The following is a 27,939-nucleotide window of genomic DNA, read 5'->3' as shown; positions in this document are numbered from 1 at the left end:
GTGACACCCCTCCCACTCAGCATGTGGACATAGTGCCCACCTGAGGTGACAGATACCCACACTGTGTGGAGGGATGACAACTAAGGGTGGGAGGGTCAGGATACCTCCGCAGAAGTGGCATCTAAGCTACAGCTGGAGCACCAGGAATTTCCAGTTGGGGTAACAATATATGCAGAGATGGAGGAGGGGCAGGGTAGGGTGGGCTTCACTGTACTGTGTCACTATGTTCTCAGAATTCTTGCTTGACCTTGGTCCTATAGGGTAGTGCTGGCAGGCTGGTCTTGCCTAGTGTTGACTGATTGGTAACATCTGCCTGAAACATTCTATTGTAATAGTGAAAATTAACCTAACCACAAGAACAGTGTCTTGGATGTATCAGTGACGCCTGCCCTGGGCAGAAATAGAACCACAGCCAGGCACAGTGGCTCATGTCTGTAATCCTAGCACTCTGGGAGGCCGAGGCGGGTGGATTGCTTCAGCTCAGGAGTCAGACCAGCTTGGGCAACAGGGCAAAATGCCATCTCTCCAAAAAAATACAACCAGCTGGATGCAGTGGCACACACCTGTAGTCCAGGTATTCAGGAGGCTGAGGTGGGTGGATCGCTTGAGCCTAGGAGGTTAAGGCTGCAGTGGGCCCTGGTCTCACCACTGTACTCCAGCCTGGGTGACAGAGACCTTTAAAATAACACCTTGCAGTATTGCAGGGTCACAGATTGGGGTAAGGACTAGTGGTGGTACCCAGACAGGCTCGACCATAAAGCAGGAAACGGCAGACCGAGGAAGGAGAGTTTAATGTGGGAAGGCAGCAGGATGCTTACGGTGCGGGCTCTGGCAGGGGAGCACCTTGGCCCTGGTCTTGGGCCAGCAGACGCAGAAGCAGGGAGTGCAGGGTCCGGCAGACAGGTGTGTAGCCCAGGCGGCTGAGATGCAGGTAATCATACATGTCATGGTGGCTGATGGTACCATCTGAGTGCACAAAGCCAGGGTCGGCATCTAAGAAGTGGGCCCGAGGGTGGCCAGCCAGTGCTGCCCGTACCAGCTCATTCACCCGTCGGTTCTTCTCCCGAAGTGGGTTGGGATGCTGGCCTCGTGGAAGCAGGCCCTGAGCAGGAACACCAGGAGTAGTAAGGAAATGAGCATTTGGGTATCCTGTTTTCTGTGCCAACCTGTCCTCTACCCCAAACCATTAAGTTTCCAGCTGTAGCAAACACTAAGGATAGGCAAGTGGGTAGGGTGGAAGGGTAGTTCCTAAATATCATATCCTAGCGCCAATTCAGCAAGAGACTTCTGGGTTTAGCCTCGGAAAGAGCCTTGGAAAAAGTATCACTTAAAAAAACGTTGACACTGGCTGGGTACAGTGGCTTCTGCCTGTAATCCCAGCATGATGGGAGGCAGAGCTGGATGGATCACTTGAGCCCAGGAGTTCTAGACCAACCTGGGCAACATGGTGAAATCCCATCCGTAACAAAAATATACAAAAATTAGCTAGACATGATAGCGTGTACCTGTAGTCATAGTTACTTGGAAGGCAGAGGTGGGAGATCACTTGAGCCTTGGAAACAGAGGTTGTAATGAGCTGAGATCATGCCACTGCACTCCAGCCTGCATAACAGCCAGATCCTGTCTCAAATAAATAAATAGGCCAGGAGTAGTGGCTCATGCCTGTAATCCCAGCACTTTGAGAGGCCGAGGCAGGTGGATCACATGAGGTCAGGAGTTTGACCAGCCTGGCCAACATGGTAAACTCTCATCTTTACTAAAACTACAAAGATCAGCCAGGTATAGTGGAGCGTCCCTGCAGTCCCCGCTACTCAGGAGGCTGAGGCAGGAATCACTTGAATCCAGGAGGCGGCGGTTGCAGTGAGCCAAGATCACACCACTACACTCTCCTCTGGGCAAAAGAGCAAGATTGTCTCAAAAAAATAAAAAATAAAATATCAACATCATGACTCATGGCAAGGGGTCAATCCCCTCTTTCAGAAGAGGAAGTGTCCTAGCTACCTACAAGTGATGGAGCCTAGATTTACCCCAGGAATGCCTGACAACTTTTGACATACTCAAAGAGGTTTTGGAGGATTTTTCTTTTGTTTTCTGGTGAGACAGGGTCTCACTCTGTCACCCAGGCTGGAGTACAGTGGCATAATCACAGTTGACTGTAACACTGAATTCCTAGGCTCAAGTATGATCCTCCCCCTTTATCCTCCCAAGTATCTGGGATTACACGTTTTTTGAACCATAATGGCCAGCTAATTTTTTTTTTTTTTTTAGACACTTTCACTCTTGTTGTCTAAGCTGGAGTGCAATGGCTCTATCTTGGCTCACTGCAACCTCTGCCTCCCAGGTTCAAGTGATTCTCCTACCTTAGCCTCCCAAGGAGCTGGGATTACAGGCATGTGCCACCACACCTGGCTTATTTTGTATCTTTAGTAGAGACAGGGTTTTTCCATGTTGGCCAGGTTGATCTTCAACTCCTGACCTCAGGTGATCTGACTGCCTTGGCATCCCAAAGTGCTGTGATTACAGGCGCCTGCCACCACGCCTGGCTAATTTTTGTATTTTTAGTAGAGACGGGATTTCAACATCTTGGCCAGACTGGTCTTGAACTCCTGACCTCATAATCCACCCGCTTCGGCCTCCCAAAGTGCTGGGATTACAGGCTTGAGCCATCATGCCCGGCCTGCCCAGCTAATTTTTAACTATTTTTAGTAGAGACAATGTCTTGCTGTATCCCAGGCTGGTCCTGAACTCCTGAGATCAAGCAATCCTCCCACCTTAGCCTCTCAAAGTGCTGGGAGTATAGGCATGAGCCACCATGCCCAACCATTTTGGGGTCTGTCTTTTTTTTTGAGATGGAGTCTCTCTGTGTTGCCCAGGCTGGAGTGCAGTGGCATGACCTTGGTTCACTGCAGCCTCTGCCTCCTGTGTTCAAGCAATTCTCCTGTCTTAGCCTCCCAAGTAGCTGGGATTTCAGGCGAGTGCCAGCATGCCCAACTAATCTTTTTTTTTTTTTTTTTTTTTTTTTTGAGACGGAGTTTCGCTCTTGTTACCCAGGCTGGAGTGCAATGGCACGATCTCGGCTCACCGCAACCTCCGCCTCCTGGGTTCAGGCAATTCTCCTGCCTCAGCCTCCTGAGTAGCTCGGATTACAGGCACGCGCCACCATGCCCAGCTAATTTTTTGTATTTTTAGTAGAGACGGGGTTTCACCATGTTGACCAGGATGGTCTCGATCTCTCGACCTCGTGATCCACCTGCCTCGGCCTCCCAAAGTGCTGGGATTACAGGCTTGAGCCACCGCACCTGGCATCTTTTTTTTTTTTTTGAGATGTGGTCTGGCTCTGTCACCAAGCTGGAGCACACTGGCGTGATCTTGGCTCATTGCAATCTCTGCCTCCCAAATTCAAGCAATTCACCTCCCTCAGCCTCCCAAGTAGCTGGGACTACAGGAACACAGCATCGCACCCAGCTAATTTTTTGTATTTTAGTAGAGGGGAGTTTCACCATGTTAGCCAGATGGTCTTGATCTCCTGACCCTGTGACCCACCCGCCTTGGCCTCCCAAAGTGCTGGGATTACAGGCATGAGCCACCGCGGCCAACCATTTTTGAGACCCCCAAGGTCTCACGTCATCCCTGGGCAAAAAAAGGGTAACTGGAGCTGGGTGTGGCATGTACCTGTAGTACCAGCTACTTGGAAGGCTGAGGCAGAAGAATCGCTTAAACCCAGAACGCAGAGGTTGCAGTGAGCCGAGACTGTGCCACTGCACTCCAGCCTGGAGACAAAGCGAGACTCCGTCTCAAAAAAAAAAAAAAAAAAAAACTAATTGCTCTCTCAGCACATTCTCAACCACAGCCACTCTGAAGGGTGTAGCAAGCTCCAACGTGAGATTCTGCCTGAAAGCCACTGCTCTATGCCAACTTGCCTAGAACTGTGCCAACTGTGGCTATATCGGAGGGGGTCCCAGACCACTGCCATTCTTCCTTTCCCACCCTCACAGCCGCTCACCAGCACCACGACCCGGGCCTGTGGCTGCCGCTCATTCACCAGCTGCACAATGGCCTTGATGCCACCAGTCACCTGCTCTGCTGTGTGTCCGTGGTTGTTGGTGCCCACCCAGACCACCACAATCTGTGGAAAGAAAGACATGAAGCGGCGGTGAAGGGGCAGGCAAAAGACGTTTTAGAGCCCCACCCAAGCCCCGCTCACCTTGGGCCGGATGTGTTCCAGCTCCCCATTCTCCAGTCGCCACAGTACATGCTGTGTGCTGTCGCCACCGATGCCAAAGTTAAGTGCATGCAGAGGAGAGAAGAGCTCCCGCCAGATCTGTGGGTAAGAAGTGGTATGGGCACAGGGGCACTGTTAACAAGTGTTAACCAAATGCCATATGGAAGAACCTTACTTCATGGAAGCAGTCTTTTAAAATTTCACCTGGAGCATACTCCAGCATGGCTGAACCTCACTTTATAGAAATTAAGGCCGGTCAAGGTGTTTCATGCTATAATCCCAGCACTTTGGGAGGCCGAGGTGGGTAGATCACGATGTAAGGAGATAGAGACCATCCTGGCTAATACAGTAAAACCTCGTCTCTACTAAAAATACAAAAAAAAATTAGCCGGGTATAGTGGCGCATGCCTATAGTCCCAGCTACTCTGGAGGCTGAGGCAGGAGAAATCACTTGAACCCAGGAGGTGGAGGTTGCAGTGAGCAGAGAACGTGCCACTGCACTCCAGCCTGGGCAACAGAGCAAGACTCCATCTCAAAAAAAAAAAAAAAAAAAAAATATCAATTAAGAGTCTCTATCACTTTATTTTTATTTATTTATTTTTTATTTCATTTATAAAAATCTAAAAATCAAGAGTCTTGAGACAAGAGTCTGTTGCCCAGGCTGAAGTGCAGTGACGCGATCTTGGCATACTTCAACCTCTGCCTCCCAGGTTCAAGTGATTCTCCTGCCTCAGCCTCCTGAGTAGCTGGGACTATACTCATGTGCCATTATGCCCAGCTAATTTAGTATTTTTAGTAAAGACGTGGTTTCACCATGCTGGCTAGGCTGGTCTCGAATTCCTGACCTCAGGTGACCCACCTGCCTTGGCTTTCCAAAGTGCTGGGATTACAGGCGTGAGTGATCACACCTGGCCTAGAGTTGTGCTTGAGCCCAGGAGTTCAAGACCAAACTGGGCAACACGGCAAAACCCAGTCTCTACAAAAATTAGCTGGGTATGTAGAGTTGTGCACCTGTAGTCCCAGCTACTTGGGAAGCTGAGGTGGGAGGATCGCTTGAACCCAGGAGGTAGGGTTTGCAGGGAACAGAGATCATACCACTGCATGCCAGCCTGGGCGACAAAAGTGAAACTCCGTCTCAAAAAATAAATAAATAGGTAACAAAGCAAGAAGACCCTGTCTCAAAAACCAACCAACCAACAAACAAACAAACAAAAAAACAAATCAAGCCCCATAGAAGCAAGACTCACTTTATGAAAATCCAGTCGGCTTGAGTCATGCATTGAACCAATGGCACTGCAGCTGAAACTTATTTTGAGGAAAGCTATTGCAGTTGAACATGCTTAGTGGAAAGATATTACTATGATTGATCCCTCTTTGTGGAGTGCCATTAGAATTGACCTTCACTTCCTGTAAAGTGACCATAGCTTTGTGTAATCCCAAGAGGGCTGTGCACTACTTAAAGCAAACAAGAAAGAGCCTCACTTCAGGCAAGACTATGGCAGGAAAGCCTCATTCCAGGTTTTAGTACATTATACACAAATCAAATCTGATAAAACTAAGGCATACATTTGCTTCTCACCAAGACTCTCGGAGCCTCTGGCTACCTCAAGTCAATGTGGGTACCCCCACAATACCTACCCCACCTGGCCTGGGTTCTGGTCCAGATGTATCAGCATGGGCACAGGGCCGGATAGGGCAGGGGGAGAGAGATGGGCCTCACCTCGCACTGGTGCATTAGCTGGACCAAGGAGTCCCCGATGAAGACGACTTCGGGTTCCTTATCTTTGCTGTCAGCGACGAAGCGATGGTGCTGCGAGAACGCGCAAGAGGGAGTCAGTGGCTCGCACGTTCCAGGGCCCGCCCCTCCCTGCCCTTAGGCAGCACCGCCCCAACTGCCCTCAGTTTCCCAATCAGGTAGTGACAGTGGCAGGAACCAGCTGTTCTCTTGCGTGCCCCTCCGCCGCGCCCCGGACTCCTCAATATCCCAAGTGGGAACGCTCACCAGGGACATCCAGCGCCCGTCGCCCTGCACGTCCTGCATCGGCGTGGGCTTGCTGGCTGGGTTCTCCTCTCCGCTCATCTTGGCGCCGCAGCTCCTGCAGGATGAGCGAGTGGGGTCGATCCGGGAGTGTTCCGGGACCCAGCTGGCTCCGCCACGCCCACTCCTACCCTTCGAAGCAACAAAGGACCGTCCCAACGCTCGCACACCCGCGGAGGACGAAGGCCGATACAGGGCGCCGCCTCCTCTCCAGGGACGGAAACCTTCACTTAGGAGGGAGGCGGAATCGGCAACCTCGCTTCCCCCACGACGGGCGCACAGTGGGCTCGTCCGGCGTTTCCCGCTCGGCCGCTGACTCCTAGGCAGCGCACCCGGCACGGGCTGGTGGGACAGAGAGGCGAGACCATCCAGCTCCCAAAACGGGGAGGAGGGAAAAACCACCCACCGGTCACGAGGAGGGGCGAGCTACCTGAAGAGTCGAGAGTAGGCGGGGAAAACCTAGCCGTCTTTCTAGCAAATGGGAAGATACCATTTGCTGTAGAGAGTGAAATGTGCGGAAGGGACCACCTACTGTTTCGGGGGGGTGGTGGGTGGCCCATTCACTTGGTGGGGTGAGGGAAGCGAGTGGACGAGACCATTCTTGGTTCCCTTGAAGGGGTGGTTCGAATGCAGCTGTCTAGGAGGGGACGCTCCTATTTTCCACTGGTGTGGGGGACAGAAAAGGAAGATGGCAAAATGTGAAAATTCGAGGCTCCGTTCTAAGGAGGCACCCTAAGGCAGCGCTAGGTCTTTATTGAGCCTATCTCCTCGTGGGCTTCCCCTACTCACAACCCCGTGTGTGTGTGTGTGTGTGTGTGTGTGTGTGTGTGTGTGTTTGTGTTGAAATCTAAAGTACATATCCTCGCATTCAAGTCATCACAGGACCCCCTACTCAAAACACCGTGTGTGTGTGTGTGTGTGTGGGTGTGTGTGTGCGCGCGCGCGCGGCATAAAATATAAACTACGAATCTTTGCATTCGAGACACCATAGGACCTGCTTGGAGGGTAGAAGAAGATGCAGAAGGGGAAAGGAAATTAGAGACGCCAGCAGGGCTCAGGTCCAGTCTGGCGCCCTTCCCGCAGATCATCTTGCAGATCTGCAGCCTCTACTCCCCTCTCTAAACCCACAGGCCGACCGGGTGTGTCTGTGCTCTGAAACCTAGATCCACGGCCAAGGCCATCTGGGGTCGCGCCTCTTCCCCTTCGCCGCCCCAAATTAATCTCAGACCTCAGTGTCTTCTCAGATCTTCCTCTTCTCTGGGACCAAGTCGAGGGTCTCCCAGCTAAACGTCCTGGTCATGTTCTTGTAGCCCCACTCCAGGTGGGACCTTGTCATTATGTATTCCTTCCAGGTGGATTGATGCTGAGACATAGAGATGAGTCTTACTCATTGTGTTTATGTTCTGTTTCAATTCACTTTTCTGGGACGGGGCCAGGCACACAGTGGTTCCACAAGCACTTGCTGAATGAATAATAAATGAGTGGGTCAGCTGCTGGCCTTGTCCCAGTGTGTTCAGGGAGATAGATCCACACACAGAAGTGTGGGGTGTCAAAGTTGTGTTTGAGGGAGAGACAGGGACTTCTGGGGAGGAAGAAGAGAAGGACTCTAAGGACTATGGGTTTCCTAGGAGTAGTATCTCTGCTGGATCTGAAAGATAATGAAGATTGAACAAGCAGAAAGAAAAGACACAGGTAACCACTTTCTTATTAGGGCCTGGGGAATATCATGGAATAGCTTGATTTTAAAGTCTGAGGAAGGCCGGCGAGGTGGCTCATGCCTGTAATTCCAACACTTTGGGAGGCGGACACGGGCAGATCACTTGAGGTCAACCAGCCTGGCCAACAGGGCAAAACTCTGTCTCTACTAAAAATAAAAATAAAAATAAATTAAAAATAGCTGGGTGTGGTGGCACAAGCGTGTTGTCCCAGCTACTTGGGAGGCTGAGGCAGGAGAATTACTTGAGTCCAGTAGGCAGAGGTTGCAGCGAGTCGAGATCGAGCCACTGCAGCCCAGCCTGGGTGACACAGCAAGACTCTGTCTTAATTACAAAAATAAATAAAGTCTGAGGGAGCCAGGTACAGGGATGCATGCCTGCAGTCCCAGCTACTGGGGAGCCTGAGGTGGGAGGATCGCTTGAGCCTAGGAGTTTGAGACCAGCCTAGGTAACATAGTGAGATCGTGTCTCAAAAAACAAAACAAAACAAAACAAAAGTCAGGCAAGCACCTGTAGTCCCAGTTTCTCGGGAAGCTGAGGCGGGAGGATTGCTTGAGCCTGGGAGATGAGGCAGCATTAGGCCACGACTGTGTCACTGCACTCCAGGTTGGGTGACAGAGTAGTCTCTGTCTCCAAAAAAAGGTCATAATCGGCTAGGTGCAGTGGCTAACTCCAGCAATCCCAGCACTTAGGGAGGCTGAGATGGGCAGATCACTTGAGGTTAGGAGTTCAAGACCAGCCTGACCAACATAGTGAAACCCTGTCTCTATTAAAAAATACAAAAATTAGCTGGGCATGGTGGTCTGCGCTTGTAGTCCCAGCTACCAGGGAGGCTGAGGCAGGAGAATCACTTAAACCCGGGAAGTGGAGGTTGCAGTTAGCCGAGATTGTGCCACTGCACTCCAGCCTGGGTGACAGGTTGAGTCCTCATCTTAAAAAAAGAAAAGAAAAAAGAAAGGAAAAGAAAAAGTCATAATTATGCCTTCACGTTAGTGGTATAATAAGAGGGAAAATTAATTTAAAAAATAAAGTCTGAGGGGACAAGTGTAGACAGATAAGTTGGAGTAGTTCCTGAAGCAAAGCTTAGTGAGAAACAAAGCTTCCAGGCATTCTTCATTCACCAGGCTCATTTCAAGTTAGACATATTGTTCTATTTTATCCTTCTAGCAAACAAATGAGGAAGGTAGTATTATTACCAATCTCATTTTTACAGGTCAGAAAACTAAGTCTGACCAGTAACAAATATTTTCAAGGTCACACAGCCTAACTGTGACATTTTGGGCATTTAAATCAAGCCTAGCTATGAATCACACAACAGTATATTAATTTATTTCATTTTATTTTTTTTAAGATGGAGTCTTACTTTGTCGCCCAGGCTGGAGTGCAGTGGTGAAATCTAGGCTCACTGCAACCTCCACCTGAGGCAGGTTCAAGCAATTCTCCTGCCTCACCTTCCTGAGTCACTGGGATTATTAGTCGTGAGCCATTTTGCCTGGCCTAATTTTTTTTCCATTTTTTTTTTTTTTTTTTCTCAGACAGGATCTTGCCGTCTCCCTCAGGCTGGAGTGCAGGGGCGCAATCTTGGCTCACTGCAATCTTCGCCCTGGGTTCAAGTGATTCTTCTGGCTCAGCCTCCCGAGTAGCTGGGACTGCAGGTGCGCACTACCATGCCCGGCTAATTTTAGTAGAGACGGGGTTTCACCATATTGGTCAAGTTGGTCTTGAACTCCTGACCTCGTGATCCGCCTGTCTCAGCCTCCCAAAGTGCTGGGATTACAGGTGTGAGCCACTGCGCCTGGCCTACTAATTAATTTTTTTTTTTTTTTTTTTTTTTGAGACGGAGTTTCGCTCTTGTTACCCAGGCTGGAGTGCAATGGCGCGATCTCGGCTCACCACAACCTCCGCCTCCTGGGTTCAGGCAATTCTCCTGCCTCAGCCTCCTGAGTAGCTGGGATTACAGGCACACGCCACCATGCCCAGCTAATTTTTAGTATTTTTAGTAGAGACGGGGTTTCACCATGTTGACCAGGATGGTCTCGATCTCTTGACCTCGTGATCCACCCGTCTCGGCCTCCCAAAGTGCTGGGATTACAGGCTTGAGCCACGGCGCCCGGCCACTAATTAATTTTTTGTAGTCAGGGTCTTCTATGTTGTCCAGGGTAGTCTTGAACTCTTGGGCTCAATCGAGCTTCCCGCCTCTGCCTCCCAAAGTGCTGGGATTACAGGAGCGAGCCACCACGTCCGGCCAACTATATAAATTTTCTAGGGATTATGTCTGTGGCTGCCTGGGGGATAGCTGTGCGTGGGGGCTACTTAGACCCTTCTTGGCGCGCCTGGTCACAACTAGCCCTCGAGAGACCGCCAATAGCTATCTGAACCAATCAGTATTCAGGAAGGGGGCAGACCTAGTGAACCTCGCAGCCAATTGGTGGATGGGAGGCGCTAAGCCCAAGAAAGGGAGATTTCTGAAAGCGAGGCTGAGAGGGGCGGGGCTATAACTGGCACTTCCCCGGCACGCGCTTCTGAGCTTCCGTCCTCTCAGAGCCACGAAGCCAAAGGGTATGGAAACGGCACGCGCATGCGTGTGGGGTGCCCGAGGCCCGGAACAGCGCCAGGTGGCTTCGAGAGCTGGGGTCAAGGCAGAAAAGAAGCCATTGCGCCCCACAGCTACGTCGAGTGGGAAGAGCCGGGGTTTGCTGGGGCAGGAGAGGTGCCCTTCCCCTACCCTGGTTCCACCAACCGGACCCCCCTCCCTTCACTCTGTCCTCCTGCGCCCCCCACCCTACCGCCGCGCCCACCATGCTTCCTCAACTACCCTAGGCACTTCCTTTGTGACAAGGCCCTGGCTCTGATCGGGCCTGCCTCCCTTTCTGTTCTCTCGAGGTTTTCTCAGGCTTTCCGGACTTCTCTTGCTGCTTTCTCTCTCCTGCTTTTCTTTCTCTGCCATCTCTTTCCACTTTCTGCATTCCCGTGTACCTCTTCTACCCCTGGATTTCTCCGTCCAGAATCATTTTCTGGTCCCCCAAATCCCTCCAGTCTCATGACTCCTTCCCCACCCTCCATCTTTTCTTTTTTTTAGGACAGAGTTTCGTTCTGTCCCCCAGACAGGGATGGAGTACAATGGCGCGATCTTGGCTCACGCAACCTCTGCCTCCGGGTTCAAGTGATTCTCCTGCCTCAGCCTCCTGAGTAGCTGGGATTACAGGCATTCACCACCATGCCCGGCTAATTTTTGTATTTTTAGTAGAGGCGGGTTTCACCATATTGGGCAGGCTGGTCTCAAACACTTGACCTCAAATGATCCACCCACCTTGGCCTCCCAAAGTGCTGGGATTACAGGTGTGAGCCACTGCGCCCAGCCCCCACCCTCCATCTTTTTGTTTTGTTTTGTTTTTTGAGACGGAGTTTCGCTCTTGTTACCCAGGCTGGAGTGCAATGGCGCGATCGGCTCACGGCAACCTCCGCCTCCTGGGTTCAGGCAATTCTCCTGCCTCAGCCTCCTGAGTAGCTGGGATTACAGGCACGTGCCACCATGGCCAGCTAATTTTTTGTATTTTTAGTAGAGATGGGGTTTCACCATGTTGACCAGAATGGTCTCAATCTCTTGACCTTGTGATCCACCCGCCTCGGCCTCCCAAAGTGCTGGGATTACAGGCTTGAGCCACCGCGCCTGGCCTCCATCTTTTAACTATTTTCCCATGTCCCTGTTCCGAATAGCTTTTCTGTATTCCCTGTCTTAGCTGCCCATTAACCGTGACTTCTTTGTCTCCATCCCACCCCTGTGATTCCCTGTCTGTCCAAACATTTCCCAGTCTATCTCTGTTCATTTCTTTTATCATCCTTTCTCTCTTTTAAGAGACAAGGTCTAACTGTTGCCCAGGCTGGAGCACAGTGGTGCAATCATAGCTCAGTGTAACCTCCAACTCCTAGGCTCAAGCAATCCTTTCACCTCAGCCTCCCTAATAGCTGGGAATACAGGTGTGAGCCACCGTATCCAGCTAATTTTCATTTGATTTCTTTTTTTTTTGAGACAGAGTCTCACTCTGTTGCCCAGGTTGGAGTGCAATGGCATGATCTCGGCTCACTGCAACCTCCGTTTCCTGGGTTCAAGTGATTCTCCTGCCTCAGCCTCCCAAGTAGCTGGGATTACAGGTGCACACCACCACACCTAGCTAATTTTTGTATTTTTAGTAGAGACGGGGTTTCACCATGTTGGCCAGGCTGGTCTCAAACTCCTGGCCCCAGGTGATCCACCGCCTTGGCCTCTCAAAGTGCTGGGATTACAGATGTGAGCTACTATACCCAGCTAATTTTATGCTGTAGAGACGAGGGTCTTGCTTTGCTGCTCAGGTTGGTCTTGAACTCCTGGCTTCAAGTGATACCCGCACATTGGCATCCCAAAGTGAGGATTATAGATGTTAGCCACCATTCCTGCCCTCATCTTATCACTCTAAATTGTATTTCCATCTCACCCCAAACCATCTCTTCTCCCTATTCACTTGTTTTTGTTTTTTGAGATGGAGTCTCACTCAGTTACCCAGACTGGAGTGCAGTGGTGCAGTCTTGATTCACTGCAACCTCTGCCTCCTAGGTTCAAGTGATTCTTCTGCCGCAGCCTCCTGAGTAGCTGGGATTACAGGTGTGCCCCACCATGCCAAGCCGATTTTTGTATTTTTAGTAAAGACAGATTTTGCCATGTTGGCTAGGCTGGTCTTGAACTCCCGACCTGAAGTGATCCACCCACCTTGGCCTGCTCAAGTGTTGTTATTACAGGCATGAGCAACTGCACCCGGCCCTCTGTATTCACGTTGCTACTCACCTTGACTTATCTGCATGCTGATGGCCACCCTATCTGTATCTGTACCTTTTTTTTTTTTTTTTTTTGAGACAGAGTTTCACTCTTGTTACCCAGGCTGGAGTGCAATGGCGTGATCTCGGCTCACTGCAACCTCTGTCTCCTGGGTTCGGGCAATTATCCTGCCTCAGCCTCCTGAGTAGCTGGGATTACAGGCATGCGCCACCATGCCCGAATAATTTTTGTATTTTTAGTAGAGACGGGGTTTCACCATGTTGACCAAGATGGTCTCCATCTCTTGACCTCATGATCCACCCGCCTCGGCCTCCCAAACTGCTGGGATTACAGGCGTGAGCCACCGCGCCCAGCCTCTGTCTGTATCTTTCAGGACACCATGGATACCCGGGGATCAGTCTTCCAGCCTTTCCAGCGGCCTGAGAAACCTGGTCGTGTCCGCCGTCGGAAGACTAGGCGGGAACGTAACAAGGCCCTGCTGGGCAGCCGCCGGCCATTAGCCCATCATGATCCTCCTGCGGCCATTCAGGACCCACCTGTGGACCCTACTGCCTCCAAGCTGGTGGTCATAACCCAGGGCCGGCTGAGCCGGGAGCACCGGGGTCTCTTCAACCATGAGGTGAAATCCCTAGATGTTGGAAGGCTGCTTACCAGTGGAACCCTGGCACCAGGCAGCCCCACACTCTCTGCCAAGCCTTCCCCAAGCCCAGGGAGGGCCCAGCAGCCAACCTCACAGTCCAGGGACAAAGAGAACCAGGTTCCTGGAGGTTCAGGCCCAGGCCCACCCAGTTCCCCAGAGTTGCCTGGCATGGGGCAACTGCTGGCAGAGCTGCAGTGCCAGCTGAGTTTGCCACAGGCCTTCCCTCGGAGGAACCTGGTTCAGGATGCCAGGGATGCCATCGTGCACACCTTGCAGGCCTGCCATGGTTGTGTGCCTGACCTTGCCCTGGTGCTCCGGGGCTGCCAGCCACCCTTGCCAGGTGAGCCTCCCTCTTTCCCTTGCACTCCCCTTTCCTTTGTCTGCTCTAGCTCACCTGGCCTCTGTGCTTCTTTCCTTTGTGCCAGGGGCCAAGTCTGGGAGCTCTGAGAGAAGGATGACACCCTTCTGGATCAATAGCCCTGATCGAGTCCCAGAAGAGGAGAGGCAAAGGAAGCAACAAGGGACAAAAGAGTTTACCTTCCCCATGCCCCACACCTCCAGCATACCCACTGTGCATAGGGGGAGCCTGGCACCGTCAAGAGGTCCCTGGCCACCCACCTTGCCCTCACTGTCTTCACCATTTGGGGCAGCCTGGGGTCCCCCAACAGCATTTGACTTGCTAAAAAGCATCTGGCTGGTAGCCACGCCACCCCCTCCTCGGTCCTGGGGTATTGGAACCCCTCAGCCCGTGCCTCAGCCTTCATCACCCCTGTTGCCCCGGACCTCTGTCCTGGACTGGAGCCCCAGCTCCCCTGCCCCGCTGCCCAGCCTCTCCTGGGTCGTGGCCCAGAGCAGTCCGGAAGCCTGGTCTTTTCCACCCATGAGACTGTATTGAGGAGGGGTTGAGGCTAGGGCTAGGGACAGATATCTTGTTCTCCCAGTGACCTCAATAAAGTACTTCTATGGTCCTTTTGATTTTCAGTGAGTTGCTGACCCAGGAGAGCAGCTTTCCTTAGCTCTGAGTTCTAGGTCCAAGGTGGAAGGGAAGGTACTGCCACTTGTTACCTTCATAGGGCCTGAGGAGCCAGTGTGATGGGGAAAACGTGGGACTTCAGTTAATCCAACACATAGTTACACTGTGGCTAACCCTGTACCTGACCTTGAGCTTTGGTGATCCTGAGGCCCCAGAGTGAGTGAGACCAAGGCCTTGTCCTCATGAGGCTCCCGGTTTGGTGGTGGGCATACACAACCTCAGCTCCAGTGGTTGTGTTGAGGAGAGTGAGAGAGGTGCAGGGGCTGGGGCAGTCCAAAGAGGGAGTAATGACTGCCCTAGTGAGGAGGAAATTCTTCATAGAAGAGCTGACACAGACTTCCTTCCCTTTCCTTTCCCTCCCCTCCCCTTCCTTTTTTCTTTTTCTTTTCTGGCAAAGTCTAGCTCTGTCACCCAGCTGGAGTGCAGTGGTGCACGCAATCTTGGCTCACTGCAACATCTGCCTCCCAGGTTCAAGTGATTCTCCCACCTCAGCCTCCTGAGTAGCTGGGATTACAGGCACTCACCACCACGCCCAGATAATTTTTGCATTTTTAGTGGAGATGGGGTTTCACTGCATTGGCCAGGCTGGTTTTGAACTTCTGACCTCGTAATCCACCTGCCTCGGCCTCCCAAAGTGCTGGGATTACAAGCACGAGCCACTGTGCCTGACCATTCTTTTCTTTTCTTCCTATTTTTTTTTTTTTTTTTTTTTGAGACAGAGTCTTGCTCTGTCATCCAGGCTGGAGTGCAGTGGGTGTGATCTTAGCTCACTGCAACCTCCACCTCCTGGATTCAAGATTCTAGCGTTTCTTCTGCCTTAGCCTCCTCAGTAGCTGGGATTACAGGTGCACGCCACCACACTCGGCTAGTTATTGTATATTATAATGTATATTTAGTAGAGACAGGGTTTCGCCATGTTCATCAGGCTAGTCTTGAACTCCTGACCTTGTGATCTGACTGCCCTTTTTCAGAGTACAATGGCACAATCTTGGCTCACTGCAGTCTCTGCCTCCCAGGTTCAAATGATTCTCCTGCCTTAGCCTCCAAAGGAGCTAAGATTACAGGTGTGTGCCATCATGCCCTCCTGATTTTTGTATTTTTAGTAGAGATGGGGTTTCACCATGTTGGCCAGGCTGGCCTCAAACTCCTGATCTCAAGTGATCCTCCCACCTTGGCCTCCTAAAGTGCTGCAATTACAGGCATGAGCTACCGTGTTCTGCCAACCCTGTATTTTCCAAGGTTGGTGGAAACTTGCCACTTGAGGAAAAGAACATTTCAGCCAAGGGCAACAGCATGTGCAAGTCCTGGAGGAGGGCACATAGCAGATGTAGGGCCATTTTCACTCAGCAAATCCCTAGGCCATGCTGGGACCTAAAGTAAGCCACGTCTGGGCCTGCCCTTGAGCACCCCCTGGCCTGTGAGCACAGGGAACAGTGTATGTACAGGCTCAGGGCAGGAGTGGCAGATCAGGGCTGAATCTGGCCCACAGGCTTTTTTTCATTTCACCCACGATATCTTTTAAATGTTTGAATCAATTGCCTACTGTTATAAACCAGGCAGTTTGCTTTTTTTTTTTTTTTTTTTTTTTAAATTGCATTTCTGGCTTCTCTTAGAAAGAAAGAAAAAAAGAATCTGGCAGCAGAACTACAATCCTTCCTGGCAACCACTGGCCAAGTTGCACAGGCCCCCTCTGTGGGATCCACGCTCTGCATTAAAAATGTTTCACTTATATTTCCAGCTTGGCCCCTTGGCTCAGATTTTTTTCTTAAAATGGTATTTTGAGCAGCCCCCAGTTTTCTGCAGCAGAGAGGGATGAAGCTAGAAATGTTTGTTGGAATCTGATCAGGGAAATCAAAGTGTAGGGTGTGGCCTCTACTCTGAAAAGTCTTTCTAGGGCTTGCTGTTGTCCACTGAGAAACCATAGGGTTGATACCCGCATAGAGGGGACTGGACTGGGAGATCACAGGGCTGAAAGACTTAGCCCAGGTCTTATGGTGGACAAGTGACAAAGTAGGAACCAGGCTGGGATTTGAATGAACCCAAGTAAGTAGTTTTAACTTGGATTTGAAACATTCCTTTGGATATCTCACACTACCACCTCTGCGTCTCACAGCAACCCAGTTTCACAGCATGGTAAGCAGTGACAGGTCATGGTCAGGCAGAAGATGGGTACAGTGGTTATAGTGAGGGCTCCACCACCACCATGTGGTGTAACTCATAGAATGTCTTGCCCTCTCTGTGCCTCTGAGCACTTTGCACGGTGCATCAGATCTAGAATGCTGGCAACTCCAGGATGGACACAGCTGGGGATGGCTGAAATAGAGGTGGGGATGAGCAGTCAAATAGTTGGCCGGGCACGGTGGCGCATACCTGTAATCCTAGCACTTTGGGAGGCTGAGGCAGGTGGATCACCTGAGGTCAGGAGTTGGAGACCAGCCTGGCCAACATTGTGAAACCCCATCTATCCTAAAAATACAATAAATAAATAAATAAATAAATAGCCAGCTGTGGGCGCCTGTAATCCCAGCTACTCAGGAGGCTGAGGCAGGATAACCGCTTGAACCTGAGAGGCAGAGGTTGCAGTGGGCCCATATCGCGCCACTGCACTCTAGCCAGGGTGACAGAGTAAGACTCGGTCTCAAAACAAAACAAAACAAAAACAAAAAAACAAACAAACAAAAAAAACAGGCCGGGCATGGTGGCTAACGCCTGTAATCCCAGCACTTTAGGAGGCCCAGGCGCGCGGATCACGAGGTGAAGAGATCGAGACCATCTTGGCCAACATGGTGAAAACCTGTCTTTACTAAAAATACAGGCCGGGCGCGGTGGCTCAAGCTTGTAATCCCAGCACTTTGGGAGGCCGAGACGGGTGGATCATGAGGTCGAGAGATCGAGACCATCCCGGTCAACATGGTGAAACCCCGTCTCTACTAAAAATACAAAAAATTAGCTGGGCATGGTGGCACGTGCCTGTAATCCCAGCTACTCAGGAGGCTGAGGCAGGAGAATTGCCTGAACCCAGGAGGCGGAGGTTGCGGTGAGCCGAGATCACGCCATTGCACTCCAGCCTGGGTAACAAGAGTGAAACTCCGTCTCAAAAAAAAAAAAACAAAACAAAACAAAAATTAGCTGGGCGTGGTGGTGCATGCCTGAAGTTCCAGCTCCTTTGGAGGCTGAGGCGGGAGAATCGCCTGAACCTGGGAGGCAGAGTTTGCGGTTAGCCGAGATCTCGCCTGCACTCCAACCTGGGCGACAGAGCGAGACACGCCTCAAAAAATAAATAAATAAATAAAAATAAAAATAACAGTTTTTTTTTAAATACAATGGTGGGAGGCCAGGACAGAGCATGGGTCTAGGGTTCCAGAGAAGGCAGTCTGGAGGATGCTTGGCTTTGGAAGACATGAGTGCAGTTTAGGACATGGAGAACCATAGGTATCTACGAGACTCCAGGAGGGGAGGGCTGGGGAGGCGTGACAGAGGATGTGCGTCTCCCTCCCACGCGGAGAAGGTGGGAGCCAGGTTGGGTCCTCCCGGAGGAGGGGGCGGGGAGCGCGGCACCCGGCGGCCCCTTTAATCGGGGGCGCGCGCTGGCCGGCCCGCGCGCTCTCGCCTCCGTCGCCGGGCCGGAGCGGGAGCCGGAGCGGAGCCGGGGCTGGAGCTGGCGGAATGGAGCCCCCGCGCGCGCCCGCGCTGCGCCGCCTGCTGCCGCTGCTGCTGCTCCTGCTGTTGTCACTGCCCCCCCGCGCCCGGGCCAAGTACGTGCGGGGCAACCTTAGCTCCAAGGAGGTGAGCAAGCCGAGCCTTCCCCTGCCGCCTGCCCGCCCTCGGTGGACGCGAGCGAGGCGAGGGGAGCGGGTACCACCCCGCCCCCTGCCGCCCCTCCTGGCGGACCCTGGAGCTTTGGGGAAACGGGGCCGAGGGCGATGGGGGACTGGGCCAGAGTCCAGGCTGAGGGACCCGTGGGGTCACGGCCAGACCTGGGGGTTGTAGGAGGGACGTTGAGGTCAGAGCTGAGCAGGGAGGGAGAGCTGGTTGGGAGAGTCAGAGTTTGGGAACGGGGTGGCGCAGAGGTGGTGCTGAAGGGACAGCACTTTTCACTCAACAGAACCCCGAGCCTAACAAGCTCACCGCCACACTCCCGCTGAGGACCGGGAGGGGGCCGTTTGGAAGATTCCCCTGTGCGGGATGGTCTTTGGGAGCAAGGGGTGGGGTGCGGGGGAGTGTGGCTATTGGGGGAATGGGGTCAGATGGTGGCCAGGACACGAAGTGGCCAGGTTGGGCATCTGGCCCCCAGGGTCTTTCTGGGGGCTCCTGGAAAACGTGGGGAGGAGTGTTTGAGAGGAGGGGAGGAAACTTGGGGGGGCAATGGAGGGAGAAAATCAGGGCGGCAGGAATCCTGCACCCACAGTGACGGGATCAGGGAAGGATTTTGGAGGTGACCTGGTCTCCTTCTAGTACTTGGGAAGCCAGGTCCCTGGCGGGTAGGGAAGAAAAGTTGGGAGTCTATGGAGTAGACAGTTCTTGAAGGACTCAGCAGAGGGTCGGACTGGGCCCCCTTTTCAGGACTGGGTGTTCCTGACAAGATTTTGTTTCCTCTCGGATTACGGTCGACTGGACTTCCGTTTCCGCTACCCTGAGGTGAGTCTCCCCCAACACTCGCTGTGCCGAGGCTGGGTACTCCCTTGGCCTCCAAAGGCACAGACTACCCCAGCTCCTGGCCCCCGACATCTCTGGTCTGCAGGCCAAGTGCTGTCAGAACATCCTCCTCTATTTTGATGACCCATCCCAGTGGCCAGCTGTGTACAAGTCAGGGGACAAGGTGAGGGCTGTGAAGAGGATTTAGAGGGAGAGGGGAGAAGGTCATGGCTGGCCGAGGAGTGACCCTGTCCCTGCCTTCCCCAGGATTGCCTGGCCAAGGAGTCGGTGATCCGGCCGGAGAACAACCAGGTCATCAACCTCACCACACAGTATGCCTGGTCTGGCTGTCAGGTGAGGGCCCAGCCTGAGGGAGTGGGCAGGTGCTGAAGGCTGAGGACTTGGGGACATCGAGGACACACTTCAGCTTTCTTGCTTGTCCCCAGGTGGTGCCAGAGGAGGGAACCCGCTACCTGAGCTGTTCCAGTGGCCGCAGCTTCCGCTCAGTGCGTGAAAGGTGGTGGTATATTGCGCTCAGCAAGTGTGGGGTAAGGGGCTGGGTTGGCCACCTGGGCCGCCTTCTCTTTGCCTTCCTGCCAACCCCAACCTGCCCAGGGCCCCCCTTAGGCCTCCCTACTTCCCACAGGGAGATGGACTGCAGCTGGAGTATGAGATGGTCCTCACCAATGGCAAGTCGTTCTGGACACGACACTTCTCAGCTGATGAGTTTGGTGAGCACGTAGGATCAGAAGCCAGGCTCTCCTTGGCCCACCAGAGCTGGGTGCCCACTGAGGGGACAGCCATCTGAATGAACCTTACTTCTTCTACCAAATCGGCAGGGATTCTGGAGACAGATGTGACCTTCCTCCTCATCTTCATCCTCATCTTCTTCCTCTCTTGTTACTTTGGATGTGAGTCTGCCACATGGGGTGTGGGGGAGGAGATAGAAGGGAGCAGGGTGGCGGAGGTGAGCTGCCCTCCCTTTCTGCCTGTGGACAACCTTTCCCTACCCCTGCTTCCCAGATTTGCTGAAAGGTCGTCAGTTGCTCCACACAACTTATAAAATGTTCATGGCTGCAGCAGGAGTAGAGGGTGAGGTTCAGTGTCCCAACTTTTGCGTTCTGGAAGAGGAGGGACTTGGGGCCAGACACCTGGACCTAAGAGGAATGCCTGGGGGCCTGGACTCCTGGGTCCTGAGGGAGGAGGGGCTGGGCGTCTGGACTCCTGGGTGTGAGGAAGGAGGAGTTGGGGGCCTGGACCCCTGGGTCTGAGGGAGGTGGGTTGGGGGCTGGATTCCAGAGTCTCCTAGCAGGTGAGTGGGGTAGAAGGGCTGGAGTCCTGAAGGAGGAGGTGGGGCTCAGACCACCTGGATGGTAGTGCCAGAGGTCAGTGATGCCCCAGAGCTACTTTCTATCCTTTCCTCTCTGCCCATCCTTCCCCCAGTCCTGAGCCTCCTGTTTTTCTGCATCTACTGGGGTCAGTATGCCACCGATGGCATTGGCAACGAGAGTGTGAAGATCTTGGGTGAGAATGAAGCTGGGTGGGGAGAGGGTGGAGCCGGGGGCTCAGGTCAGGCGTCAGGTCTGAGCTTGGCTCTGAGCCGTCCCCTCCTCCCCTCTCCCAGCCAAGCTGCTCTTCTCCTCCAGCTTCCTCATCTTCCTGCTGATGCTCATCCTCCTGGGGAAGGGATTCACGGTGACACGGTGCCCTGGCAGGGCGTGCTCGCGGGGCGGCTGGTGGGGGAGCAGGGCAGGGACAGGGTTGGAGGGGGTGGGCACATCCTCCTCCCTGACGGCCCCCACCCCTGCTGTCTCCCCTCACGGCCTGCCGCCAGGGGCCGCATCAGCCACGCGGGTTCCGTGAAGTTGTCTGTCTACATGACCCTGTACACACTCACTCATGTGGTGCTGCTCATCTACGAGGCGGAAGTGAGTCCCAACAGCCCCTGTCCAGGCCCCGCCTTCCCCTGCTTTTGGCACCACCTCCCCCTTGACCTGTCTGCTTGCCCTTGCCCACGTAGCTCCCGCTGGCTCCCTCTCTCTCCCACTCTTCGATTTTCTGCTTTCCCATTTGTCCAAGTGATTCCTCCTTTCTTCATCCCGCAGTAGCTTTCTTCCTCCTCCCTTTGTCTCTCACATTTGTGCTCAATATCGTGGCTAAGAGTTCAGGAGTCACACAGACGTGGATTTCACACCAGCTCCCCCACTTCCTAGCTAACCCTGGGTGCCGACCCTGTCTCTGGGCCCATTTTCTTCTTGGAAAATTAGGATGATCTTAACTACCCCGTGGGGCCCCTCTAAGGCTTTCTATCATCTGTATGGCTTTGGTCAAAGGACTTCCCTCTTAGCCTCAGTTTCCTCTTCTGTGAAATGGAGCTATAATAAGACCTACCTTGTTGAGTACATGCTGATGGAAAGACTCACACATGGGAGGTGTTTAGCCCCATGTTGGGCACACAGTAGCTGATTTATTCTCTTCCTGTCTTTTTCACCCTCTCTGTCTACCTCAATATGCTTCTGTCTCCATGCCTGGCTCTCCTGTTACTTCTGTTCTGACCGAGTACCTCTGTTCCCAAGTGCCCAGGGGTGGGGTCCGGGGACCCTAATGGGGGCAGGAGGCCAGGCTGTGATGGACCCTCTCCCGCGGGTCCAGTTCTTTGACCCGGGTCAGGTACTGTACACGTATGAGTCGCCGGCCGGCTACGGGCTCATCGGACTGCAGGTGGCGGCCTACGTTTGGTTCTGCTATGCTGTGCTCATCTCGCTGCGTCACTTTCCCGAGAAGCAGCCTTTTTATGTGCCCTTCTTTGCTGCCTATACACTCTGGTGAGAATTGGTGGGCCCCAGCCTGTCCCTGCCTCCCTCCTGGAGCTCCCCAGAAGTGACTACTCCCTATCTCAGACCCTCCATAGTGAGGAAGGTGGGCTTGTAACTCAGGCAGCTGTCACTCAGAATCTGTCACTCACGTTGTGAAAAATTACTTTCATAAGAAGTGCATCAGGTTTACCCATAAAACAACAGGATTGGCCGGGTGCGGTGGCTCACTCCTATAATCGCAGCACTTTGGGAGGCCGAGGGGAATGGATCACGAGGTCAAGAGATCAAGACCATCGTGGCCAACATTGTGAAACTCCGTCTCTACTAAAAATACAAAAATTGGCCGGATGTGGTGGCACACACCTGTGGTCCCAGCTACTTGGGAGGCTGAGGTGGAAAAATTGCTTGAACACAGGAGGCGGAGGTTGCAGTGAGCCGAGATTGTGCCACTGCACTCCAGCCTGGCGACAGAGCAAGACTCTGTCTCAAAAAAACAAAAACAAAAACAAAACAGAATCTCCTCAAAGGGATATCTTGAGCAAGCATAGGCCACTATGTGAGGGCTGAGTATCTGGCACATAATAAATGTTCAGTAAAAACTATTGTAGGCTGAGCGTGGTGGTTTAGCCTGTAATCCCAGCACTTTGGGAGGCAGGTGGATCACTTGAGATCAGGAGTTCAAGACCAGCTTGGCCAACATGGTGAAACCCTGTCTCTACTAAAAATACAAGAAAATAAGCCAGGCGAGGTGGTGCATGCCCTCAGGAGAGGCAGGAGAATCGCTTGAACCTGGGAGGCTGAGGTTTCATTGAGCTGAGATCATGCTGCTTCACTCCAACCTGGACAAGAGAGTGAGATTCTGTTTTTTAAAAAAACACCCAAAGCTATTGTAATTATTATTGTTCACCATAACATAGTAATAAGGCTGGCAGATTATGAGCCAGAATGCCTGGAATCAGATCCCAGCTCTAAAGTTTATAGATGATGTGAACTCAGACAAGCCCATTAACGTCTCTGTGCCTCAGGTTCCTTACCTATTAATGGGGATGGAAATTTCATCTGCCTTATAGAGTCACTGTGAGAGTTAAATGAGTTTATCTACATCCAATACTTAGAAACAGGCCTGGCATGCAATAAGTCCTTATTTGTTATTATAATTTTTTCATTCATTCATCAAGTATCTATTGATTTCTTATTAGATGCTAGGATCTGGGGTGGTGTGGAACTGAGTTAAATTCAACCCCGTCCTTGCCCCTCAGAATTCCCCAGTCCAGTCCTGCCCCCTTTTGATCTCTGGCTTCTGAAGGTCACACTGGCTTCCCTCCAGTTTGGGACCTGCCTGGAGTCTGTGTGTGTGCATGGCCGGGGAGGTGGGGCCATAGGGTGGGGTGGAGGACGGAGGCAGTGTCTCTGCTGACCCAATATTCCCCTTCAGGTTCTTTGCAGTTCCTGTCATGGCCCTGATTGCCAATTTCGGCATCCCCAAGTGGGCCCGGGAGAAGATTGTCAATGGCATCCAGCTGGGGATCCACTTGTACGCCCATGGCGTGTTCCTGGTGAGGATGGGCATCCGGGGGGTATAGGGGAGGATCCGAGGGCAGAAGATGCATGAGGCTCCTACACCTGAAGTGCTGGACCTCCTGTTTCTAGGTCTGGATCCATTTTCCCTTTAGTCATTCTCCCTGTATGGAGAGCCTGCTGGGTTCCTGCAGCCTCCTCTACTGTGTCCCTCAGAGTCCATTTTCTTCTTCTTTTTTTTTTTGAGATGGAGTCTTGCTCTGTCACCCAGGCTGGAGTGCAATGGCCCAATCTTGGCCCCTTGCAACTTCTTCCTCCAGGGTTCAAGCAATTCTCCTGCCTCAGCCTCCTGAGTAGCTCGGATTACCAGTGCCCGCCACCACATGCAGCTAATTTTTTGTATTTTTTAGTAAAAACAGGGTTTCATCATGTTGGTCAGGTGGGTCTTGAACTCCTGACCTCAGGTGGTCCACCTGCCTCAGCCTCCCAAAGTGCTGGGATGACAGGCGTGAGCCACCGCGCCTGGTCTATGTCCATTTTCTTCTGTTCCTCTCTCTCACTTTGTGTCCTGGCCTCTTTCCTCAACCCATCCTCTCTCATTGCCCTCCCTCCCCATTTCCATTCCTGATCCTGTGTCCCCAGATTCTTCCATTTCCCTTCTGTACCCCCACTGCCTTCCTCACCTGCCTTGATCTCTACTTTACTCTCCCCTGCCCACCCCACATCCTGCCATCACAGGCCATTGTTCAGGAAGAAGCAGCTGGGGTGGCACAGGATGAAGCTTTTGGGCTTATGGGTCTGAACAGTGCTGTTAAGAGCTAGGCACCACATCTGTTCTTTGCCCTGGTTCACATCCTATCTGACTTTATTGGTGACAGTTCTAATATTCATTAATTTATTCATCACCTGTTCCCTGGGCACCTATCTTGAACCAGTCTGTTTCATTCTACGAACATCCATATGCATTTATTCCTGCCCTCTTGTTTAATTGTTAGAGCAGCTCCAGGAGAGGGTGGGTAATTGACATTGTTCCCACTACATAGAGCGGGGAAGCTAAGGCCCAGAGAGAAGTGACGTGCCATGGCTCCATGGCCTTTGCTGGCAGGCAAATACTTTGAACCTCATCCTTCTCCAGCACACCACAAGGTCTGAAATGAGGGGGAACCAGAAAGGGAAACAGGCATGACTGAGTGTCCCAGCTTCGGACTCCAGGGATCTACAATGTACCCTGTGTAGGCAGTGGGCCCAGCCACTGAGGGAGGGGACAGGTCCCCATCCTTTACCTCAGAGCCGCACTTAGGTACGGACTCCCTCACCTTCCCAGATCGGTCCATCCTGAAGCTCTGCAGGAAGTCAGAAAGGGACAGAAAGAGGAGAAACACTGAGAACCTGCGATGTGCTGGGCTCTGCATCAGTGGTTTTCATTTCCACCCTCTCATTTTTCCAAGTAGGCGCCACAATCCTTTCCCCCACCAGCGAGGCTCAGGGAGTTTAATCAACATACCCCAGATCCCATACTCAGTGAGCTACGGATCCCAGAGGTGGCATGCAGGCTCAAAATGGCAAGCGCAGCGCCCTTCCTGCTTTATCTCAGCCAGCTTCCTTCCTAAGGATGCTTGCATCAGCTCAGCACAGCTCCACCTGGGTATCCCACTGCTCATTGCTTTCAGCTCCTTGTTCATTTTTTCAGCACAACCTTAGAGGAGCTATGTTAGGTTTCCAGGGTGTGGCGATGGAGTCACACCCAGTCCCTGCCCGAATGGCCTGTCAGACTAACTGGTACCAGACATCCCTACATTCCACCAATATTTATTTATTTATTTTAAATTTTTCTTTCGAGATGGAATCTTGCTCTGTTGCCCAGGCTGGAGTATATGGCGTGATCTCGGCTCACTGCAACCTCTACCTTCTGGGTTCAAGCAATTTTTCTGCCTCTGCCTCCTGAGTAGCTAGGATTACAGGTGTGCCACTACACCTAGCTAATTTTTGTATTTTTAGTAGAGGCAGGGCTTCACCATGTTGGCCATGCTGGTCTCAAACTCCTGACCTCAGGTGATCCACCCACCTCGGCCTCCCACAGGGTTGGGATTATAGGCATGAGCCACCATACTTGGTTAATTTTTGTAATTTTTTTTTTTTTTTGAGACGGAGTCTTGCTCTGTTGCTCAGGCTGGAGTGCAGTGGTGTGATCTCAGCTCACTGTAACCTCCACTTCCCGGGTTCAAGTGATTCTCGTGTCTCAGCCTCTGGAGTAGCTGGGACTTCAGGTGCCTGCTACCACCCTTGGGTAATTTTTTGTATTTTTAGTAGAGATGGGGTTTCACTGTGTGAGCCAGGCTGGCCTGGAACTCCCAACCTCATGATCCACCCTCCTCAGCCTCCCAAAGTGCTGAGATTACAGGCATGAGCTACCTTGCCCGGCCCATCAAAATTTATTGAAGGCTTATATGTGCAAGGCATAGTTGTAGAAGGTACTGGGGGCTCAGTAGGGAACAGAAAAGTCTGGTTCCTGCCTCATCGAGGCATTCTAGAATCTATTAGTTGCTGTCCAATTGAACTTTCTGTGTTTATGAAAATATTATCTGCACTTTCCAATATGGGAATTACTAATCACATGTGGCCGTTGGGCACTTGAAGGTGGGTAGTGGGTAGTGAGTGTGTAGTGGGGAGTATTACTGACAAACCAAAATTTAAATTTAATTTTGATTAAATTTAAGCCACATGCGGCCAGTGGCTATCATGCAGTGCAGGACACTGACCCTAACCAATCAGTGATAGTGATAGCTCAGTGATCAGGGCTCTGATGGAGGAAGCACTGGCAGAGTTGTGTTGAAGGGAAAAGGTCAGGGTCCAGAGCCCAGGGGAGGCGCCTAATTCAATCTGAATGGCTTCAGGGAAGTGTGGGGGATGTCAACTGAAAGGGAATCCTTTGGACCCCAAGTTTATGGGGACAGCCTCGGGCCTGACAGTGCCTCTCACACCTGCTCCTGGCCCTGGACTCAGATCATGACCCGCCCATCAGCGGCCAACAAGAACTTCCCGTACCACGTGCGCACGTCGCAGATCGCATCAGCCGGAGTCCCTGGACCCGGAGGGAGCCAGTCGGCGGACAAGGCCTTCCCGCAGCACGTCTATGGGAATGTGACGTTCATCAGCGACTCGGTGCCCAACTTCACGGAGCTCTTCTCCATTCCCCCGCCCGCCTCCTCCGTAAGCCCCGCGGCCCCAGCGCCCGAGGAGCTGCTGGCGCCGCCCCTGGAGTACCTGACCCCGCTCCCGGCCCCGCCGCCGCTCCCAGCGCCCCGGCGCCTGAGCCCGCCCCCTGCCTTTCGCACGCCCCGCGCCCCAACACCGCGTCGCGACCGTCCCCTGGCGCCTGCGCCCACCCTGCCCGATTGGGTCCTGGCGCTATTGCGCACGCCCCCGCAGACGCCCTGTGTCGTGCCCCCACCGCCCGCCTTCCGCGGCTCTTCCCCAGCTCCCCGGCCGCCGCCGGAGTTCGCCCCGCGCGCCTCGACGCCGCCCTTTGAGTACCTGGCCCCGTTGCCCAGGCGCCCCGCCACCCAGTCATTCCCTGACTGACACGTGCGTCCACACCTGGGTGGAAGGGTTCTCGAGGGGAGGGGGACGGGCCTTCGGGGCCGCATCTGCCCCCCGAGGGTCCTGGACAGCCTCTGACCCTGACCCCCCTCCCAGGCCGGGAAGCAGGTGGAGGAGACGGCGGTAGCGGCGGCAGTGGCCCCGAGGGGCCGCGTGGTGACCATGGCCGAGCCGGGCGCAGCCTCCCCGCCCCCTCCCGCTCGGTTCCCCAAGGCTGCCGACCCGGGCTGGGACGGCGCGACGCCGCCCTACCAGCCGCTCGTGCCTCAGACGGCGGCGCCGCACACCGGCTTCACCGAATACTTCAGCATGCACACGGCCGGGGGCACCGCACCCCCGGTCTGAGCACCCCTGCCCGCCCCTGCCCCATGGGCCGCGCACCGGGCCCCGGCCGGGCTCCGGACCCCTGCTTTATCCCGGCCCCAGAGCTCGGCCGTCCCGGCCCTTCTGGACCCCTCCCACCCCGCGCGCCCAGGTTGGGTGCGCTGCGTCCCGCCCCCCTCCCCTCTGGTGCCAAACAGTCCCGCGGGAGCCGCTCTCCCGTCCACTCCCTCAGCCCCTGCCCCGAGCGGCGCCGGATTCTGGGCTCCCGCTGTTCCGTGACCTCCGGCCCCCTGGCCCCCTTCGAGACTTCTGACCCCGCTGGACTCCGGAACACCCGTGGTGACCGCCGGGACCCCGCCTGTGACTCTCCAGGACTCTGCGACCCCGGGATGGATAATGCGATGCTGGTTTCGACCCTGAGACTCTCCCTTGGATCTGTTACCTCGGACCCGTGCTCCGTCCACCCCTATCTCCATTCCGGGGGCCTTCCCTCGGGTCCGTGGCAGAAAGACATTTTCCCTCTTCTTGCCAAAATAAAAAGGAGTTTTTATTTATAAACATGTTTTTTTTTTTAACATCTTGATGGTG

At 53.2% G+C, this 27,939-nt stretch overlaps 3 protein-coding genes across 8 annotated transcripts; 2 read left to right on the top strand and 1 right to left on the bottom strand.

Annotated features, from left to right (window-relative positions):
• Positions 1 to 772: 772 nt before the first annotated feature.
• On the bottom strand, positions 773 to 6,795 carry PAFAH1B3 (platelet activating factor acetylhydrolase 1b catalytic subunit 3). 3 transcript variants are annotated; one of them, XM_010331068.2, is made up of 6 exons: positions 6,691 to 6,795; positions 6,225 to 6,602; positions 5,943 to 6,032; positions 4,205 to 4,321; positions 4,004 to 4,126; positions 773 to 1,102 (listed from the first exon to the last, which is right to left on the bottom strand). In XM_010331068.2, the coding sequence occupies exons 1-6, from the start codon at positions 6,751 to 6,753 to the stop codon at positions 815 to 817; spliced, it is 1,059 nt and encodes a 352-aa protein (XP_010329370.1). In that variant the 5' UTR covers positions 6,754 to 6,795; the 3' UTR covers positions 773 to 814. The 3 variants fall into 3 exon arrangements, with proteins under 3 accessions (XP_010329370.1, XP_003943258.1, XP_010329371.1); XM_003943209.3 differs by having other exon boundaries at positions 6,225 to 6,318; positions 6,691 to 6,792; XM_010331069.2 differs by lacking the exon at positions 6,691 to 6,795 and having other exon boundaries at positions 6,225 to 6,318; positions 6,431 to 6,660.
• A 6,369-nt stretch (positions 6,796 to 13,164) lies between these two features.
• Positions 13,165 to 14,320, top strand: PRR19 (proline rich 19). Its single transcript, XM_010331067.2, has 2 exons — positions 13,165 to 13,765; positions 13,851 to 14,320. Exons 1-2 carry the CDS (start codon positions 13,165 to 13,167, stop codon positions 14,318 to 14,320), a joined length of 1,071 nt encoding a protein of 356 aa, XP_010329369.1.
• Positions 14,321 to 18,049: 3,729 nt separating this feature from the next.
• TMEM145 (transmembrane protein 145) lies at positions 18,050 to 27,909 on the top strand. 4 transcript variants are annotated; one of them, XM_010331113.3, is made up of 15 exons: positions 18,050 to 18,244; positions 19,022 to 19,096; positions 19,200 to 19,277; positions 19,361 to 19,447; positions 19,540 to 19,641; positions 19,740 to 19,824; positions 19,933 to 20,004; positions 20,117 to 20,185; positions 20,537 to 20,617; positions 20,718 to 20,796; positions 20,928 to 21,021; positions 21,746 to 21,918; positions 23,345 to 23,465; positions 26,431 to 26,637; positions 27,124 to 27,909. In XM_010331113.3, the coding sequence occupies exons 1-15, from the start codon at positions 18,125 to 18,127 to the stop codon at positions 27,370 to 27,372; spliced, it is 1,692 nt and encodes a 563-aa protein (XP_010329415.2). In that variant the 5' UTR covers positions 18,050 to 18,124; the 3' UTR covers positions 27,373 to 27,909. The 4 variants fall into 4 exon arrangements, with proteins under 4 accessions (XP_010329415.2, XP_074241719.1, XP_074241718.1 ...); XM_074385618.1 differs by lacking the exon at positions 27,124 to 27,909 and having other exon boundaries at positions 19,248 to 19,277; positions 26,431 to 27,009; XM_074385617.1 differs by lacking the exon at positions 27,124 to 27,909 and having other exon boundaries at positions 19,540 to 19,599; positions 26,431 to 27,009.
• Positions 27,910 to 27,939: the final 30 nt, after the last annotated feature.

The sequence above is a fragment of the Saimiri boliviensis genome, chromosome 14 (genome assembly GCF_048565385.1).
Source record: "Saimiri boliviensis isolate mSaiBol1 chromosome 14, mSaiBol1.pri, whole genome shotgun sequence".
In the NCBI taxonomy this organism is placed as follows: domain Eukaryota; kingdom Metazoa; phylum Chordata; class Mammalia; order Primates; family Cebidae; genus Saimiri; species Saimiri boliviensis.
The sequence above is the reverse complement of the archived record's forward strand: the minus strand, read 5'-3'. Positions and strand labels throughout refer to the sequence as shown.